Below are 20,740 nucleotides of genomic sequence, written 5' to 3'. Positions count from 1 at the left end.
ACTTGAATCAAACTTAAAGGGGAACTCTTAAGTGATTGCAACATCAGTTATGTCTGAAGACTACAGTTGGGGGGCATGGAGTTAAAAAGAAGTGAGCTTACCAACCAGACCACTGTACCCCACTCCTCCTCTCTGCTTGTGGCTCGAAGCTACATTAGCCGCTACTAGCACTGCTTAATCATATGGACTGTCCTCTTCAGTGACAATTGTAACAGGCCACTTTACATTTGTCTTGCATCTTGCCCTTTAGACATTCTGTATGACAGAGAAGTGTCTTAAATTCCCACATATAAAATAAGTCTTTTGTTACCACATAACATCATTTTAAAGCCAAGATTGACAGTGCTGTATCTCATTAGCTTTGACTGAAGAAGTCCGTGTTTTGGCAATTTTTTTTCCCCATGTTGCATCTCCTTCATCTCTGCTCTCTTCACCCACATTGCCCTGTGTAAATAGTCTCTGTCTGCTTAATCTCTGTCTGCTTAATCAATACACAATGAGAAAGTGACAAACCTTTCTTTGCTGTATTAGGGAGCAGGTCAGTTTTTCTCAGATGGGTACATTTCTCTCTCAAATATCCTGACAAACAGACAATCGATAGGAGATGCAGGGAGGCGAGGATTTGTAATGAGAGCGCCTCTCACGGTGCAGGGAGACTGTGTCTGATTACTATTGGCAGACTAGAAGACGGTGAAAAAAGAGCCCCTCCATGAATCCGATGACACTTCACCTCATGAGTTGCATCGCTTTCCTTCTGAAGTTTTCTTAGAAAACGTACACATGGGAGATTTGGATATTTCCAAAAGAGGCAGCAGAAATAGGGCTGGAAAAAGCTCCCAATCTGATGAACGGGGTGAGCTCGAACAGAACCGCTGAAGTGAACGAGGGATGAATGAGTGCAGATAGGAATGCTGGAGAAATGTGGTGAGATATACAGTATGTCAGATGAAAAAGTGGACGGATAGAATCAGTGGTGATAAAGGAGGATAAACGGGGTCTCCTAATTCTTTTGCTATGCCTACTTAGCAGTAAGACATGTGCAGGGTTTGCCTTAGAGACGCATTGCTCAGAGAACGGGAGAGATGAAGAAGAAACTATTGCAGGTTTATGATATCAATCCCTGGACTAACTTTTAATTGATTTACATCATTTAATCCATAACTGCAGGCAATTAAATGTGGGAGTGAAAGGAAATGTTTTCCTTGGGGGGGCATATGTGAAAAATGGCAAATCAGAATGCTTTAATCAAGTCATCCAAAGGTTCATTACTGACACTTACTGGTCATAAAATGAATTAACAATATAAAACATGTAGTATCATGCCACACATTACGAGTGCACCGAAGAATACCAGTGGAGCGAGCACACATTGAAATAGAGGGATGAATAGAGAGATGAAGAGTTGGAGTTATTAAAAGAAGACTACTGATATTTGTATTGAGGGGTATATAGGATGAAAGTAAACATAAATTCAACAACGCCTGACCTTTAGAACCTGTTCCAGGTTCTCCACTTTGTCTTGGAGTTGGCTCCTCTGCTGCTGGGCCACGTCTCTCTCCTGGCTCACTACAGCAAAGGTCTGTCTCAGCTGCTCATAGTCTGATCGCACCTACATGAAGAGAACGAGTCCAGATGCAAGGGAGGGAGGACCAAGAAAGAGACAAAAAGAGCAAGAGGAGATTAAGAGGATTATAAAAACAACATGGATACAAACAGCCACAAAAAAAGGTTAGCAGAGACACAGGTAAACAGAAAAACCAACAAAGCGAGGGGAAACACTTTCATTTCCTCCCTGTTTTTACTTGAGAGTAAATGCAGCATTTATTCTGTTTTGGGTTTTTTTCAAAGAGGAAAAGAAACATGCAATTTGTATGAGGTTTGTTCTTGCAGTAGACCTACTTTTTACATTTATGAATAGATGCTGTTCTTTTTTGTGCTGGAGGGTTGATTGGGAGTTCACAGTCTGAAGAGAAATTAATCAGCACATTTCAATTTAGCCTTGATGAGACAGAGCTGCTGACTTAAGCGTTCTGCCTCTCGCTCCTTCATCAGTCAGAGGCCTTGAGTCAAGCTGGTTCCTCTCAAGGTGGCCTCATAGGACCGAGCAGAACCATCCCTCAGCCGTACACCAATCATCTCATTAACGAGCAAAAGAGATGAGGGATACAATAGATAAGCGTGCTTACTCGACTGCACAAAACTACACCGCTCCAAAGGCAACGAGTTCATTCGTACCGTGGAATTTATGACAGGAGCTCTATTAATCTGAGCTCTATCACGTCGGACAAGTAGCATAGCAATCATTTTCAAGCATTTATTTAGATACCCAAAGATGGTTTACATAATAAAATAAAATTAGGTGAGTAAAAACAACCTTTAAAACTAAAAGCTAATATAAGCGCAGAACAGAGCAACATAAAAAAATGTAACTTTAAAAACCGGGGTCTGGTAATAAAACCTTGTGTTATGTATCTCCCGTAAATAAACATTCTAATCTAATATATATATTCGATGAATATTCTGTCCTTAGCTGTGCTATTTAATCAGCAACATTCAAATATTTTTTCAAAACTGAAATTAGTAACTGTCAAGGTGAACACACAGGACCCTGACTCAGTGAGTCCAGTACAAGCACACTGTGATTTTGGGTCAATATGTTTCCTTTTGAAACTGTCAGTTAATTCTCTTGAACTCTCCACAGAAAGTAGAATGTCTTTTCTGTGATTGCTTTCTCTAATAACATCACCACTTTCTTTCTGTTCTCTGCCACTTCTCCCTCTTTCATCCCTTCATTTCCTCCCTATGCTCCGTCCACCACACGCTGCCAGGATTGCTCTTACAAACCAGTGGCGGGACTGGACACGCTTCCTTTTTCATCTCTGTGCCCACCTTGTCCGTGCACAGATGGCATCTTTTTTTGTGTGGCACGCTGGAGCAACAGCTCCGAGCTGAGTCCCTGGACACGTGTCAAATCTGCCCCCTCTGTGAAAGTCACCATTAGTGCCAGGGTAGCTAATCGCCTACCATCACAGACTGTCTCCATCTGGGTGTGTGTGTGTGTGTGTTTATGTATGCATGTGTGAAGTGGGAGACTCTGGCTGACTGTGCCAGTGAGGATGCAACGATGGGAAAGGAAACGCAGCAATGATGTGTGTGTTAAAGATGGAAGACGTGACATTAACAGCACATGTGGGTGAAGAAGCAATATAAAGACCATGAAGAGGCAACACACGATAAGATGTATGATGATGATAAAAAGGCTGCAGGGGTATTGATCTGCAGAGACGGTTTCACAGACAGCAACATATGACTGATGTTGCAGCTATTTATAAGACCTTGTGCTTGTGATACGTAGCACCTATATCACTGGTAGTGTAATATACAATATATTTTACCATTGATCATGGCCTGGTTGGTCATTGATTATCATTCTGTGCGAGTGTGTGTGTGTGTGTGCAGTGCGTGTGCGATGCCATACCTGGTCATAGTCGGACGTCTTCAGGTGGTGGTTGATCAGCTCAAGGTTCAGACGTTTTTTCTCCTGCAAGGCAGCATGGAGCTTTGCCCTCTAAATAAACAAGAGACACAAAAGAGAGTTTAGTGTGTTGTTACATTATGATGCATCTTCTTCCTCATGTCTGACTGCATCACTTATGCAAGCCAACCAGCGCAACTCCATCTTAAAACTATTATATAAACGACAGAGGAAACACTCAGGTTAGTGCCGATCCCTCCACTCCATCTGCACGCATGTGTGTGTGTGTGGGGGGGCTAAGCTTTTCTCTAAGATGCTGTCTGGAGGACAAAACCCACAGCTGCACACTGTCACCCTCCATTTGGTATATGGCATTAGGAACGGACGGGGAGAGCTGAAAAAAAGAGGGCGGGGGGGGGGGGCACAGGAAGTAAGAGACGGGAAGAGAGAGGGATGGATAAGAGGAATAGGAAGTGGGAAAAGGTTTGAGGGAGATATATTCAGGACAAACCTAACAGACTGATGAGATGGAATGAGGGAGTGCTGAATATGTCAGTTGAATGCTAAATAAGCAAATGAGTGCATAATTTGAGTCAAAACGTAGCGAGCTCAAGATGATATTCAGTTGCACGACACGTAAAAAGGATTGAAAAGAGGTGTGCAGTTCCTGTCTGCACTCTCTGCTGCACAGATCCACATTCAGAAGTTGTCATGCCGCTGGTGCTGCAGGTACTCAAGCATTACATAATTACGGCAGACTCAAACTAGGGCATCGCTCTCCTCCTATCACAGCGCTGAGCATTTAAGAGACTGCGACTGGTCATAGCCTGGCCCATAATACCACTTCATGCTAGTGCACTGAGCTCATACTGTTGATTGTCCATTCTCAGCATCGCCATCATAAAATGTGAATAAGTCATTATTAATAGCAGTCAAGCCGTTTCTCTGTTCAGCTTTGTCTTTATACAAAAAGCATAAGATCACAGCTTTTACGTTAAAATGGTGGCTTAAAGACCAGTGGGGGGGTTTCAACATGTTTTATGAATCTAAAAATATTGCCCCCAAAAAAAACAAGAAGATGTGTAGTCTTTAAAACAGGGTTTAATCCAGTTGCCACCTATGTGTCATAAACTGATGAAAACATCTGACTGGCAAGATGCATTCTAGCTCCATAAAGCACAGCTGACTGTGCTGTTTTTATTCCACGCCTATGAGCAGCACCATGTAAACACTGTGACACACCTCACATACAGTACATGTAATACGCTCTCTTGAGCCTGATTGCTGCACAAGAGAAGATTGTGCAGCTCAGAGGTTTGTGATCAAATTTATCAGGACAAATCGAGAAACTCAATAAACCCGAGCCAAGAGGAGAAGAGAGGGGTCAGCCAGGTTCATCCTTCTCTTTGTGTGCAGGCAGAGAGACAGGGCTGTCGGAGGAAGACACCATCAAACCGAGACGCAGATCGAGAACAGACAAGGACGGGAAGACACAGAGACTGGTGAGTGAGTTCACACGCTGCTCTTATTGTGTAACGCTACCTCCGCATCACGTCACCGCAAGACTACAGAGCAGCAGCAACTGTACTGAACCACACCGAGCTACAGTAGAGCGGCCACAAATGATCTTGTTCTTCCGCCTTTGACTGGTAATTATGGAAGACGTGACACATCATGAGGTGCCAGCTGCTGTTGTCCTCTGCAGGCCGACGCTCCAGGACGTGGCCTTGTTGTTGACACCGAAGGGAAGCGTGGTGGGGGTCCGGAAGGGATGTAAAGATAAATGGAAGGAAGTGATGGACAGGTCGAGTAAAGACAGTTCAAGCAAAAATGAAGTTCAGGGTTCATTTGAGGCTGCTATGATAACAAAAATAAAGAAAGGAAGACACATAGAAAAAAAAAGAAGAGTGACCTTTTAAGGCTTCTTTTTATGGGCCTCAGGAATGATGTCTGCTTCTCCACTTCCTCCCACTTCCAGTGAATCATACATTCACAGCTCTGCTTAACACTTCGCAACATCTTGTAAACACATTGCTATACTGCTAAGCCAAGGGACACGCGCACACATTCCTGCGACAATTCCAACCTTCAATATGTACAAATCAACAGAGAAATATGGTTAGAATGTATAAATGATTTGATAATTATCCCTTCTCTTAAGGAAGAACACTTTAAAAGGGGATTAACAGCACTCCGAGGACATCTACGCAGATCCATGTTTGAGTGGAAAAGTGTAGCGTGCGTGTGAATCTGTGCCTGGTTGTGAAATTTGAGATCTATATCTGTGTGTGTGTGTGTGTAGAAAGAGTGGACAAGCTTGGGGGAGAGACCTCCACACCACTAACGACTAATTCACTTCGACAACTTCTTTCTTCCTTCCTCTTCTGTCTTTTCTCTCCATCTATCTCCGTCTCCCACACACATACACACTCATGCATGCACTTCCCCTTCCATCACCACCGTGATTATTATTCTCTCCCCAAACCCACTTATTTAGTTGCTGGCCCTAAATCTGCTCTGCTCACTGTGGCCTCTCACCGAGCTTCCAAAGAACCAGAATCTACTCTGATTCCGTACAAGCGACTCCCAAATTGTAGGAGCAAATAATAATAATAACCTTACAATAGCAGCATTTTCCACTATGCTTCAGAAAGAAATATAAGTAACTTTTCCATAACTGGCTGGACTTTAGAAAGCTTTAAAGGAATAGTTTCACATTTTGGGAAATCCACTTATTATCTCTACTTTTGTGACGAGAGTTAGATAAGCAGATTGATACCACTCACTCTGTATATATGTAAAGCTACGGCCAGGAGTTAGCTTAGCTTAGCTTAGCATAATATAAAGACTGGAAACGGGCAGAAATAGCTAGCCAACCGAGCTACACAAAATGTATTGTTCTTTACACTTAAACAAACAAGACGTAATGTATTGAATTATGAGTTTAGAGGTGCAGATAGGCTTATTCTGCTACCTTTGGTTAGGCTGGCTGCCACATTTTACAGCCACCTGAGTGTCGGATACATTTTGGGTGGAGCATGGCTGTAGTTTTGACAATCCTCATCACTTTTTTTCAACCAAAACAATATTGTGATATGGCCATGTTGAAGGGAAAGGGGCCGAGCTGCAGCATATAACGATATATACACAATTAAGACACATTAGTTCCTCTAGTTTTTGTAGTAATCAAAAAATGCAGTGTCATGTTTTCTGTCATATGAACTCCGTTTGCTCTTGTTCAAACCAGACCAGGAAGTTACTTTGATTTGCCAACAAGCTGTCTGAATATAAAATGTTATTGTTTGTATCCGGGTGTTTCCCACTGGGTTCTGATTACCCGATGACAAGGAGTTGAGCAGAAAGACATGTACTGTATTCACACTGATCCCAATTGGATGGGAAAAATTCCTCTCGTTAATAGAGCACATCCAGCTTTGTTTAACCAAATTTACACTGATCCTTATAGCTGTTTTAGCTGTATCTTGAACACACTGTATTTTTCCATGCAGGCTTAAAATGTATTTAAGGAAGTGTTAGTGCTTTTGAATTGCTGATGTGCCACTTAAGAATAAAACATACATTAATGGGAATAAATCGCAACATTCAAATATCGTCTCTTGCAAGCCCACAGAAAATTACACGGACAGGATGGCGGATTTGCTTAATTTAGAAAAAAACGTTTTTGGTTCATATTGGTAATATTAAATGTTGCAGGATCGTATTTGAGTAAGCATTAGCTAGTAGCTGCTGCACTTATAGAGGAGAACAGATGAAGGATTAAGTAATTGATGCAGATTGAGATTTCTACGATGGCTACTGCTGACTCTAAATGGGATTTCTTTTTTGTGGGTAGAGGATTGCTGCTGCTCTCCCTCAACTCCCAGGGGGATTGTCATTAATCAGATGTCACGGTGAAACACTTTGTTCCACTTAACCGTGGGCGGAAAGACACCGACGACATCAGCTGTCCTCAGTGGGAGCATCAGTGAAGTCACAGACAAGCAGAGATGTCCTAACAAATCTAATAAGTGAAGATATAACCTTCATGTACAATATATATAGAATTGCTTCTGCAACATGCTGAGTTTCGTTGCATTTGATCATCAAAATAATACTGTAGTCTTTTTTTCCCACAGCAACTCCATGTGAACTGGAGTTCATGACTTAAGTGTGGCGATCATAATAGAAAAGAGCTCACCTCACTCTCAACCCAAAGATAAAGCATAATCTCTTCTTTGTCTTCCTTCTGTAAGTTATATTAGGTACAGCGCAGACTGGTCGTTTAAACTGATCCTCAAACAAAAGGCTTCATGTATTGTGGTATTATAAATTCATATCATAAAGTTCCTCCAATGCTATCCTCTAAACTTTGTGCAGAGTGTTAAACAGGACGACTACAAGTTGGCGTTTGTGTGTGTGTGTGTGTGTGTGTGTGTGTGTGTGTGTGTGTGTGTGTATCTCCGCGTCATATATTGTTCTGCAGTTGTGCGGTTGGAGAATGGGCAAATGGAGTCAGAGCCCATGACTGTTGTCACACCAATTATAGCTGCTGCAACATCAGCTGCCTGCTCAGCACTGTCCAATATCTGAAGCAATCAGCACCATGGACAGTTCCCTCAGCTGTGGCGCCTTCTACACTACTGTGGATCAGTGTTGAGACACTGGATAAGGACTGTAGAATCTGCTTCAACTGCTGTGCGTGTTTCAACTGTCAATTTGGCATGTTGTGTCACATTACAGCCTGAAATATCAAAAGCTAGGGTGTATACATTCACATATACTTAAACATTTGAAGTATATTTACATACATAATTAAGGAATCGACTTTTCAAACTGCTTTTTAAAAAAAGAAGCCAAATAGCATCCGACACCTTAGGCTAACTGACCCTTTAAAAACTGATTCAGTTGCTTTAACTTTAACTAGAAATTGCTTTATGCTACAGTATTGACCATTTTTTAGGGCGTGCCAAAAAATCTTTCTCAACTTCTATTGGAAGCAATTAGTTTCTGTTCATTTCAGTGAACTATGAAAATAAAAAGGTACCCTGTGGAGTCCTTGAACACTAGTAACACTGTGGTGCAATGTTGTTAAGAATGGACCACATTTTGTTTATCACACACCAATGAAGGCTGGGACACGGTCTTTGTGAAAGATCTTTCTAATAATTGCAGAATTGTAATTCTCACCCATAAAGTAGGCTACCGTCCTCATGTTCTACGATCGTACGGCAGCTAGTGAGCCGTTTGGCAAGTGCAGACTAGAGTTCACTGCGCATGTTTTGTACTCCAATTACATGACGCAATATGAAAATGTGACATCTCTTATTTGAATCCCTCCTTGATGTACATATGAACAAATTATTGGGTGACATGATACACAGCCATGCCACCAGTTTCCCGCTATTCTGCTGATCAACAGTTGGTAACCTGTGACGAAGCCTCGCAACAGACCAGCAAAGGTAGCAAAGAAGAAGACTTCCAGGCTGGCAAACACGGATGTAAACAATCTAAAATAGCCACAAATCAGCTCTGCAGATAAAGGAAAATACATCAACACATTTGTTAGACCTCAAGGATACATACAAATACATTTAGGTGAGAACAGAGCATCTTAACTTGCAGAGAATTTAGCTTCTGTTACACTATCATGTGGTGCTGTAGTTTTGAGCAGGAATGATTGCCTTGCACACAACTCAGCTGATTCAAGGAGCATTTATACAATGATTGCAACTGTGGTACCATGTAGTTGTAGTATCACAAGTATTATTTCACAATGATGGATCACCCACCTGAAGCGTAGTTCAAGATGCCATACTGAAATGAAAAGAAAAGAAACTTTGAAATTGTACCGTAGACTGTTAACATAATATATCCAAAAGAGGACGCACTGTCAAGGTTGATGATAACTTTAAAGCAGTTGAGCATTAGCACTGTACATCCCCACTTAAGGAATTGGTTATGAAAACGAGGGACATTTCGGAGATTTATTGTGTAGCATTAGCAAGGTCTTCACTGCAGCACAAAAGATGATATATAACACAGAGTTCGTCCTCTGAAGGGCTTAGTAGGTGTTTGCCTTTTCACAAGAGACTTCTATCCCACTTAATATTCAGGCGAAAATCAGCTTCTTTGGCAGACTATAGCAAGTCTCAAGATGATCGTGATATCAATCGTTACAATGCAAAATACTGCAAGTGGAGTAGTAAAGTTATGAAGCGCAGAGAGCCAGAGTAAATGAGTAAAATGTAACAACTTAATGCTTCTTCCACTCACTCTTGTAAGTGTAAGACAGCACATTGCTGTTCCCAGATGAGTGACAACTTTGTTCGGCTTAATTTATGTCACTAGTGTAGCATTAAAGCATGGTGGAATTAACAAGCTAGCTAGCTAACTGAGGGACAGCTGGCTAGATAGCTAGCTTGCTAATTCTGCTATGCTTTCATGCTACACTGGTTACAGAAAATTTGCCGAACAGCGGGCTTAACGCTCTCTTCCCGGCGAACACTTTATGAATCCACTGACCTGTTGTCATCACAGCAACTAACAATCATCTGCATTTTCTTTTGTACTCGTCAAATGTCCATTCTACTGCTATTCTATTTCTGTGGTGTGAAGTGTGGACGCAGATGGCAGTGGGTAACATCAATATAGTGAAGCGTGAGTGTGTGTGTGTGTGTGTGTGTGTGTGTGTGTGAGAGAGCGTGTGTGTGTGCATGCAAGCATGAATGAGTTGCATAACTAGCATCTCCAGGCATACATCAGCCTTAAGCTCTTGTGCATCCACAGTGTTCCAAACCTCTCATTCGAATCCTAAAAATGATTCATGTGGCAAGAACCACCTCTCATAACAAACAAATACACACTCTATTAAGTTAAAACTGTAAGTTCTCACGATGTATAACACCCTAATAATTTGAGGAAACCCCCTGTTGTTGGTGGATATGTAAATAAAGGTTTGAAAAAACGACTTAGTATGAAATATGTGACTCACTCCTGCAGATTAAATAATGTGGATCAACTGGCGCTTGAATGGAAACCCAGCCTACGCAGTCACAGACGTTTAATATTAATGTCTCAAGCCCAAAAGTCTCTACATCAGGACAATGTGGCAGCAAAGATTTTATGCACATATAAAATCTTCTTACTGGGAAGGAATCCCTGCGCAGACTGTACAGTCTCTAAGTGAAACCACATACTCAAGATTTCACCAAGAAGGATAAGAGTTCAAAGACTCATATCTGAGCACAAATAAAGAGCCTTGTGGGATATGTAGTTTAAAATTTTGCTCACTTTTTCTCTCAAGCAAAAATCAAACAGCTTGTGTTTTGTTTAAACGCCCTGGTTTCTCCACATCCCGCCGTGTGTGTTTTAGTGTGTGGGTGTGCCGAGCGGGAGACAATCCAGAGTTTTATGGAGGAGAGAAGACAGAGGAGAGGCAGGGAGAGGCCGACGCTATCGTCAGGAGAGATTAACTTCTCCTCCACGTAACGCACATCCTCATTCACCTCACTCTTCGACCTCCTTTGTCGCTTCTCCTGGTACTCATCTGAACTCTGCTAAGATTCTGTAATGCTTGTGCATGTGTTGTGAACATATATAGAGTTCATACAGTGTTTGCTTTTGAGTCTCCGCAGATGCTCAGGGACGCATGTGACCATATTGCAACAAAAGCAGAGCTGATTTTCACATGTTAAACAACTCAAAGTTTTAGGCCCACATCCGGGGCAAGTTACCGAATAGCTATGGTTTCCATATTCACACGTAGGGGCCCAGTTTCACCAAATTGACTGTGTACTATATGTGATATGTAGAGTTGTTCCAGCTGTACTGTATATGGAGGGCCCTCCGGGGGAAACACTGGCCTCTCTTGAGAATATACATGCCCCACAGGGAACATTAGGGCAAGGGAACATGCACATTGATGTGTGTGCACGTGCTGTATGTACACACTGAGGGAGCAGGCAGTGAGAGTGAAATAGGTCTCCCATGACGTGAGAAGCAAAGCTTCCAGTCACATTGATGACATAACACATTTGATGTGAACAGGACCTATTGTTCCCTCAGGCCACAGAGAATATCAAAGGCCTGGAAAATAAGTTCTGCGGAAGATCAGTGTAATGCTAATGAGAAGCCCAAGAGCTGGTTAGGGATTACATGTGCTTCGATGGACCTTCATGCTCACATAATGCTTGGATGGAACTCCATGCTCAGAATACACATGTGCACACACAAAACACACACATGCTGGCGTACAAATGCAAATCCATAAAACTCTCTCACACACACACACAAACCACACCCGGCCAGGGATGCACACACTTTCCCCACACACATTTCTATACGTGCATACACACAGACCCACACACAATACCCACAAATACACACACACACACGTGACCCCAATCTGCAGGAAAACATACTGCACAAGGTGCTAAATAATTTACATCTGACCCCATTGCACAGTTGCTAAAATGTACAGTCCGCTAGAAATACACTGACAGAGCGTTAGCAGAGGTTTCCTCGCCACTGGTTTCTAGACCAATGCCTGCTGTACGTGTATCCTGTTACAAAAACAGCAAACTAAAGTACCCATTGCAATGGTTAGCAGTACAAAATTAGCATTTTATACTCATCAGCAGATGCTTCAAAATGCAGCAAGCAGTCTTCTAACAGAGACAAAGCGCTGGGAGAAGGTTATGCAGCGTTGGCCTCTTTGCGTCAGCTGCCAATAGATTTTAGAATTCATCATATTAGTTTTTGTTTACATTCATCAGGCAGTAGACATCGACGTCCCTGTGTACATTTCTTAATTGACTCATTTTCAGGTTCGTACCTGTGTTTTGGGTTTCTACTGGGACATCTTCACATGCTTTACTGTTTTCTCATACTGCCGGTCTGAATATACCTGTATTCACCCTCTGGCTGAAAAGCTCCGTTTTAGCGGCTGTCTCTCTGATTGGCTTGCGAGGGGGGGGGGGTATATTCTAATATCTTATTTCACAGTTTGTGGGTTGGTAGGCACTCCAGATACCCATATGCATGTGCATACGTCCTCTTTAAGTCACTCAGGTCGACCAACCAGAGGCCGCTGTATGTTTTGTCTCTACTTTGCATAAAATAAAGAACGAGCATTTGCTAAACTTTGGAATAGTTTGTGCTCTCAATATCAAAGTGGATCAGAAATATCATTCATTTGTATTCCTTAACGGATATATTGCTCTTTTGTTGAGGTCATTTCAGTTTTATTAATTCTGTTTTGTTGCTCTTGCATTTGTTTCTATCCTGCCCGTTTGACATTTTGCACTAAATACTTCTATTGTGAGGCACTTACATAAATAAACCATTGCTTACTTTACATATATACCTACTTTTTATGAGTATTGCACAATTTACCAAATGGTTCAATGGAGCAAAAATGAATTGGGATTGCTACCATGACTACATTGCTAGCCTTTGAACAATACCTGCAAATCACCTTTAATCCCTCACAGACCTCTGTCTCATTAAGGTCACAGATGTCGCAAAAATGTTCCTTAAAAAAAGAAAATATGGATAATGAGACCAGACGACAAACAGTTCCCATCATCTGGGGTCAAAACAAGTATTACTGTAGAAAACAACAGATCAGTCTGTCTCTGCTATTTTTATATCTGTGCTCAAAATACTGTTCAGGATTTAATGACAAACATAGAGAGAGAATTCTATAATGGTTCCTGGAACAGTGCGCGGCAAGTGCATGTGACCGAGTTGTAGGTCTCAAGTGAGCAGGACTCTGTGGCACAGAGCAATAGGTGACAGTTACAAAAGCACAGTTCCTGTCATGTCATCTGTATCCAAACAGGCTGGTGTGCTCTCTCTCTCTCTCTCTCTCTTTCTCTCTCTCTCTCCCTCTCTCTCTCTCCCGTTGCCCTTGGTGTTCACTCCACCAAAGGCTCCTGTCCTATGTTTAATCATTCAAGCCCATCCAGACACAAACCACTGGGGGCTGAAAGAAAGAAGGACGAGAATGGAAGTGTTGAGTGAGGTGAAATGTAGAGAAAGACTGACGCACAAGACAGGTGTAATTTAGGTAATCAAGTAGTTATTTAGAGGAACAGAGAGGAAAGTGTGATCTCAACAGAAAGGAGACAAAGAGGAAGGAGATAAAGGGGGAAGTGAGGGGAGAAGTCAACCTAAAAAAGGACAGGAGACAGTGGGAGACAATTAGTGCTGCGGAATAAACAGGCCTTTAATCAGCATGTGTCTTTGCTAAAGGGCACACCAAGCCTTGCAGTTCCATGGTGAAATTATGGAGCGAAACAAAGTCAAATAGGTCACAAATTAGGTTTTTGAAAAGGCACTTTGGTCTGCTACACCATCCTAGGCGTATGCCACAACTTTTACAACGTATAAACTTGGTTCAGGGTCATATAGAGGTTTTTAGTGATGTCATCCAGAGGGCTCTGTACACCTGATACTCAGTAAAGTGATGTAGGAAACACATCCTGAAACAAATCTTTTGTACATTTATTGAAGAAAAAAAATCACTTCATATTATCTGATTAATTAGCCTGGCCAATCAAAGCTTATTTGAAACTGTATTTGTATTTAGACTTCAATCAGACACCCATTTACTACCTGCACTCTTTCTCTCTTCTACCTCTCACTTTCCGTCTGTGCCCCACCCTCTTCTTTTTGCTTTCCCCCTCTGCAGTGCTCTGTCTCTCTTTCCTTTAATAAAACTTCTGTGTATCTTGAAAAGCTGCCAGGAAATGTGCGGAGGAAATGTTCCTTTATTGTTTCCCTCTCTGCTTCCCCCGCTGGCTAGATGACATCAACACGTGTATGCTAGCGATCAATACAGCACTCACTCATATTCAGGCATGTGTTCGCATTCAGAGATACGCACACACACACACACACACACAACAGCGGTGGGGGGCGAGGGAAGGGGATGATGGGGTTGCTATAGAAACTGTTCTCTTTCAGGTATGGTGTGTCAGGATGATAAAAAGTAGCAGCGGAGTATCACATCCAACATATCTGATGCCCTTTGAATTGTCTGAATGCGAGCCGGCATGCGAGTATCGCAAACAAAAGCCGTCTAATTTATTTGCTGTTTCAACCTGCAGGATGAATGAACAGTTAGCAAACCAAAGATGCTCAGTGAGCGTGCACACGAGTAAGCAATAAAATCTTGTACAGAACGATACACAGCATAGTCAGCTCTATGTGATGCCGATGTGTAATAGAGGAGAGTAAGTGTATGGATACACTGTTAATAATACAGTGGAAATGAGTCTGAAGGCATGTAATCCAGAGGATCTGTGGAAACATGTGATTGTACACAAAGTACACAAAGGTTTGCACTCCCAGTCTCCACATGTTAGTGCATGTGTACATATGTGTTTATTGATATGTGCAGCCACACCCCTACGAGGCTGTTTCTTGTTCAGGGATTATTGCAGTGTCTGTATGTTCGAGGAACATTTTGATTAGTCAAGGAGGGTGTCTTTTGGCTGCCAGACTCACTGATAATCTCAGGAGAGGAGCAGGGAAATCAGCCATGAGACTGAAAACACAAGTTTCATCTTCTTTTCCTCCCCTCTCTCCTTCTCGCCCCCTAGCATCCAACTGAACGTCAGCCGGCACAGACAACCAGTCTGCAGCATGGAGATGAAGAAGTGGAAGAAGGAATGGGAGAATGGTGCAAGAGGAGCATAATTACGGGAGTACATTAGATTGTCCCCATCAATTCTGATACTCTGATACCTGATTTTTACACCTTCATGTGGTAAAAAATAGGGAAAGGGAGAGACATAAAGGGTCATAGAGAACGGGAAAGAGAAAGTTACACTGCTCATATGAAGCAAAATGCTGCAAAAAGAGACTGTCTCAGCACCATTACTTCCTCTCTCCTCTGCCGTATCTCTCCTTTGGTCTCTCACCCACCCACACAGCCATACATTCAAACATATGCATGGTGCAGGGATATGAATGTATATTCTAACCTACACACACACACACACACACTTGTTCTAAGCATGTCCAGTAGCACGACCACATGCAACAAAGAAAGCGGTAGCTGAATGATTGGCAGTGTAGGGACAGCTTTGATTTCTCTCGTTTCAACAACTGCCCAGATAAAAAAACAACTTCCATTCTACCATCTAGACGTCTCTGCAAAATTTCACACATACTCTGAGCACAAAACGTGATAGGACTATGTTTTCTTACCATGAAAGGACTACAGCGAGACATAAGAAACATTGTTGAAGTTTTCTTTTGTTGCAAAATGTTTTATACCTAACTGCTACCAAAACATTAGCATAACATTGCCCAGTTGTAATTAATATCTTATCAAACTTTTTCACCCAAATGCTCATTGATACCAGTTATGGCTTTAAAGCTTTACAGCTAAAAACACCTGGTTAGCACACCTGGTTCCCACAAAACAATCCTTTAGGACGTAGGAATTGTTGCGTTTTATTTTTTTACAAAGCAGGCAATGATATTTTATACAAAGACACAACAGTATGGGCAGCAACATGGGAGGTGAGGATCCATCACCCTTATGATTGAAAATGTGATGTTGGGTGTATTTATTATCTAAATGAAAATGGTGTATGTATTTTGAGAGGTATAATTCCTAATATTTAGCTCATCATAATGTAAAGTGGGTTGACAAAATACTTCTGGTCCTTTCTACCAGTGTAGGATTTAGGGGGATCTATTAGCAGAAATGGAATAAAATATTCATAACTATGTTTCCATCTCACCTGAAACTATCTTTACTGAACACATTCTAGCCAAGAATGAGTCCCTCATATCTACATCGGGAGCAGGACCTCTTCGCGTAGTGCGCCATGCAGCACCGTCATGTTTCTACAGCCCAAAAAAGGGCAAACCAAACACTGGCTCTAAAGGGAACCGTTCACGTTACCTGAAGGCCACCGTGGTTCTCCGACACAATTGGAAAGGGAGGGGTGAGCGGAGGGGTGTTCACTTGGATTCAATCTGCAACCTCACTGCTAGAAGTCACTAAGCACTGCTCCTTTATGATAATGCAATATAATTCAACAGCACCATAAACTACAATACAATACCATATAAATCAATATCGCTCAACAAAAACTGAATATGAAGGTAGGAACTGAAGGGTGGTTGTATTAGACTGCACTAGCTTTAGCTACAGTAAGTGCACATAATAAACTGGCAAATGAGTGTATAGAAGACAGCATCTTCCCATGAGCACACACACACACACACACACACAGATATTTAGCAAGAGACTTTGCCTCATGAGGATAAATAACTGGAGAGCAAATGCCAATCAGCCACGAGTTGGTTAATATTCATCACCAACACCTGGCAACCCCTCAGCAGGCAGGAACCAGGAAAAGCTCAGGTTGCAGGAGCCGATAACGTCAAAGCACACACGCACACACACACAAAGTCTATTTGTTTGACAAAGCATTTGTCCCTCTCCCAGTGTGTCTAAGGGCTCGTGTGAACATGTGTCTACATATGCCGTTCTACAAATAATGCTTGCATGTACACACGAACAAGATTAGATTCATAATTTGACAGCAGTCAAAAGGCAGCGCTATCCTACACTTTGAAAAATCCATGTGCAAACACACACACACACGCACACAATCACATGCACATACTAACCTTTCCAAGCCACAAGCGCACCATTACACCCATACGCCGTAACCCCACCCCCCACACTTCAACACACACTGCACACACCCACACATCTCCAAACAGGTGGCCCTGCTACAGTCAAGAAACAGAGCAAGCTAGAGGTTGCTTTTTCCTCATTAAGTCCCAGGAGAGACACAAATGTACAAATCCTCCTCTCCTTTCCACCTCTCTGTGGACGTCTGTCTCCTCCTGCCGCAGCTGCACAGACAGCTCTTCCCCAGCTGCTTGGCTATGCTAACCCTGTGCACTATATATAGGACTCAACAGAGCTAAATCAAACAGAAACACACTCGGGCCAATGAGACATACAGCGGCAGTAAAGGGGAAGCAGAGTGGTGATAAAGGATTGGTATTTACCGTGAGTGTTGGCTAGCACAGGAGCATCTTGACTGAGGTGTCGCTTACTCCTTCTTCCTCCTTGCTCTGATCTCCTCCCTTCTTTCCTGCTCTCTCTGGGTGGGGAATTGTCAAACGGCTGCAGCAGCATCAGCAGCAGCATCAGTAGCAGCTCCGGGGCCTGCGTGTGTCTCTCTCTCTCTCTCTCTCTCTCTCTCTCTCTCTCTCTCTCTCTCTTTCCTCCGCCCCCTCTCCACACACTCTCTCTTTCCTATCCTCCCTTTCCTCTCACTCTCTCACCCACCCCCGAAGACCCTCCTCCCTAACACCCTTCCTCCACCATTTTCTCCTTTTCTCTTACGCGTTCTCTTCCTCTGCTCAATTTCCCCCTTTCTCTCTCTCTCTCTCTCTCTCCCTCCCTTTCTCTCGCGTTCTCTCTCTGTATGCGTGTGCAGCGAGCTGCGGAAATCTACTCTGTTGAATTAATCAGCCAGCTCCACTGCTACAACCGTCAGCTACATCGGAAGAGGTATCGTTGGCAACAGGAAACGGGCATCTTGGAGTCTGGGACACAAATGGGGATGGTTTATTGGAAAGCTGCCCTGTACAACCACAGTCTGGACCTTCCTGTCTGTCTGCCAAGTTGACTGAAATGACAGCCGCCTGCATAATGCTCCTCCTCCTCTTCTCTGCTCCCCGTCTTAAGCCACGACACTCATTGAACAGGGCCTTGATTGATGCCACGTTTTTACTAACATACAAACATCTGATAATGATGTTACTGGTATTAATAAACAAGGTATAGCTTAAGATGGTAAGTTTATGTCAATCACTGGGAAAAGGCCCACAATGAGACTATTGAAAAGGCACATTTGGGGATACTATGAATAGTGTAAAAATACATGATAGTAATAAAAGTGTATTCCACTGTAATTTGGATCTCAAAATTCCTTTAAAGAGGTCATCAGCACTTTTATTTCCTAACTTAAACTTATATAAGTTTAAGTAAATGAAAGTGCTTGGATTAGTTTATGCACTTAAATTAATATAAGGTATTTGTCTGCAGTTGGAGTATGATGTTGTTTGCTTGTACATCTAATACACCTCATAATGTATGGTTTGTGAGCGACATATACATTAAGTCTATTCTATTCCATGTCGGAGCATACGGTGAACATATTGGAGACATTGCTGTAGCAGTAGGAAATTTGACGAAAAAATTTTCTGTTGTGCAACCTTTTTTCCGACAGAGGTGCCACAAATTAAGATGCTTCTATTTAACCCCAACTGAACATGATCAAATGTTTTCTCCAAAGCGCCCTGTAAACAAGCGATATCAGCACAGAACAACAAGCAATGGTTTGAGCTGTTTAAAAACGGCTTATAATTGATCATAGGATGTTGTTATTTAGAAACACTCAAAATCTATCATTTTTAGTTAATTAAGCTCTTCAGACGTTTTATTATATTTTGTGTGTCGTGAAACAAACACTGCAAAACAAGACTCTCAGCTCTGTGAGGTTGTACTGAGGCACCGCTGTGCTTTCAGGTAAATGCTAACATCAGCATGCTAACATGCTTAGAATGACAACGACAACATGCTGATGTCCAGCAAGTGATAATTACCATCAGAATCAGAATCAGAACCGTTTATTGCCATGGTATGTTGCACATACAAGGAATTATAACCATGTTCACCATTTTAGCGTAGCATGTCAGCATGGTACTAATTAGCACCAAACACAAAGTACAGGCTGATGGGAATGCAATTACTTTTACAGGTAATTGGTCTTAAACCAAAGTAGTGGACACTGATGGTTTTTTTTAATATATATATTTTATAGTTTTTGAACGGATGGAGGTGCAAGATAAACAGTACAGGGATATTACAAATCATCCTGAGGGAACCATGATTGTCTTCACAAAATGTCATGGCAATCCATGCAACAGATGACATACCTGACCTACATACCTGACATTGCCATCCATAGAGCCATGCCATGCCGGAATGGCTAATACTCGCCTATTGTAACCACTATCGAGTACAATTCAAACATTTTACTGCCCCCTTTCAAGGCTAAATGGGGTGAAATTACTGGCACCGTCTCTGTAATACTTCTCCACACTTGTAGGGTTAGGGAACCCCTGCTGAGATGCTCTTATTATATTGAGAGGCTTTAATATAAAGTTTTCTGAAAACACTGGCCAAACCTAAATTCTACTTGCATTAATGGTGGGAGCTCAATTTCATCCCCATGCGACCAATTATTCCATTTTCGGTCTGTTCCAACTCTAATCCTCACAGTTTCACAGCTCTTAGCCTTTAACTACAACACAGAACACACTTGCAATCACACTGCCTACACTTCCTTGTCACAATGAGTAATTATATCATATTGACATCAGCTTATGTGTGGGGGCTCATGCATGTGTATGTGTGATTGAGAGTGTGGGTATACCACAGTTAGCCCCTAAAATGATTTAATCCGGTTAAGGGGATTTTCAATTAATCCAGGAGAGGCCTACATTTTGACAGTGCCATATTTTTAGCACATTTTCCTACTGATGCAACAGAATTTATTTTCCCCTGCAGTTGTAAAGCTGATATGATTCAGTGCTCTCGCAAGATGGAAAGCAAATTTGTTTCGGACACTTGCATCAGTGTATGGCTCTGAAATCAAGCCGATGCTGGACATTTATGTAACTATCTGTCTCGGTAGCCATTATTCACAGATTTGTTTTATTGTCATTTCTATAGTCAGCTCCAACTCAAAGAAAGCAGCAGTTGCCTAGGAAGCAGCACTGTGGGGTACATTAATAATTGTGTAGATTATGAGTCACGATAGATCTTTGAATATATAGACTGTAAATGACTCAATACGGTCATAATGAGTTATACCGCTTGGTTGGAATTAAAAGTTAAGTGTACCGTTATGGAAAAACACTCCATGAAACACTTTGGATTGGGATTTTGGAAAAACAGCAGGTCTACTATAGACCTACCATGATCAGTAAGGAATATGATGTAGATAAGACTGTAGCAGCTTCTTTTTGAGGGTTTTTTGATGTTTCCTAAGTAAAAGTAATCATAGGGGAAACTTAAATGGCATTGGTTTTATCATATAAGTATTATCCACTCACAACCAGGAAGAAAACATAATTCATTTCAAAATGTGTGTCTGGAGTGAACTCTCAGAAGATGTCTGAAATTTGATCATAGTCTGGCATGGCCATCAAATC

The 20,740-nt window shown here is 42.0% G+C and overlaps 1 protein-coding gene across 4 annotated transcripts in view; it reads right to left on the bottom strand.

Annotated features, from left to right (window-relative positions):
• LOC116387984 (RIMS-binding protein 2-like) overlaps positions 1 to 20,740 on the bottom strand; it is a 55,292-nt gene that overhangs the window by 25,550 nt on the left and 9,002 nt on the right. For all 4 annotated transcript variants that reach the window (XM_031855498.1, XM_031855499.1, XM_031855500.1 and 1 more), the window contains exons 3-4: positions 3,479 to 3,568; positions 1,487 to 1,609 (exon numbers count right to left, since the gene is read on the bottom strand). In XM_031855498.1, coding sequence (XP_031711358.1) covers positions 1,487 to 1,609; positions 3,479 to 3,568 — 213 coding nt within the window. The remainder of the gene's footprint in view (positions 1 to 1,486; positions 1,610 to 3,478; positions 3,569 to 20,740) is intronic.

The sequence above is a fragment of the Anarrhichthys ocellatus genome, unplaced genomic scaffold (assembly GCF_004355925.1).
Source record: "Anarrhichthys ocellatus isolate YVR2014 unplaced genomic scaffold, GSC_Weel_1.0 scaffold16, whole genome shotgun sequence".
Classification (NCBI taxonomy): domain Eukaryota; kingdom Metazoa; phylum Chordata; class Actinopteri; order Perciformes; family Anarhichadidae; genus Anarrhichthys; species Anarrhichthys ocellatus.
This window is presented reverse-complemented; position numbering and strand designations above follow the sequence as displayed.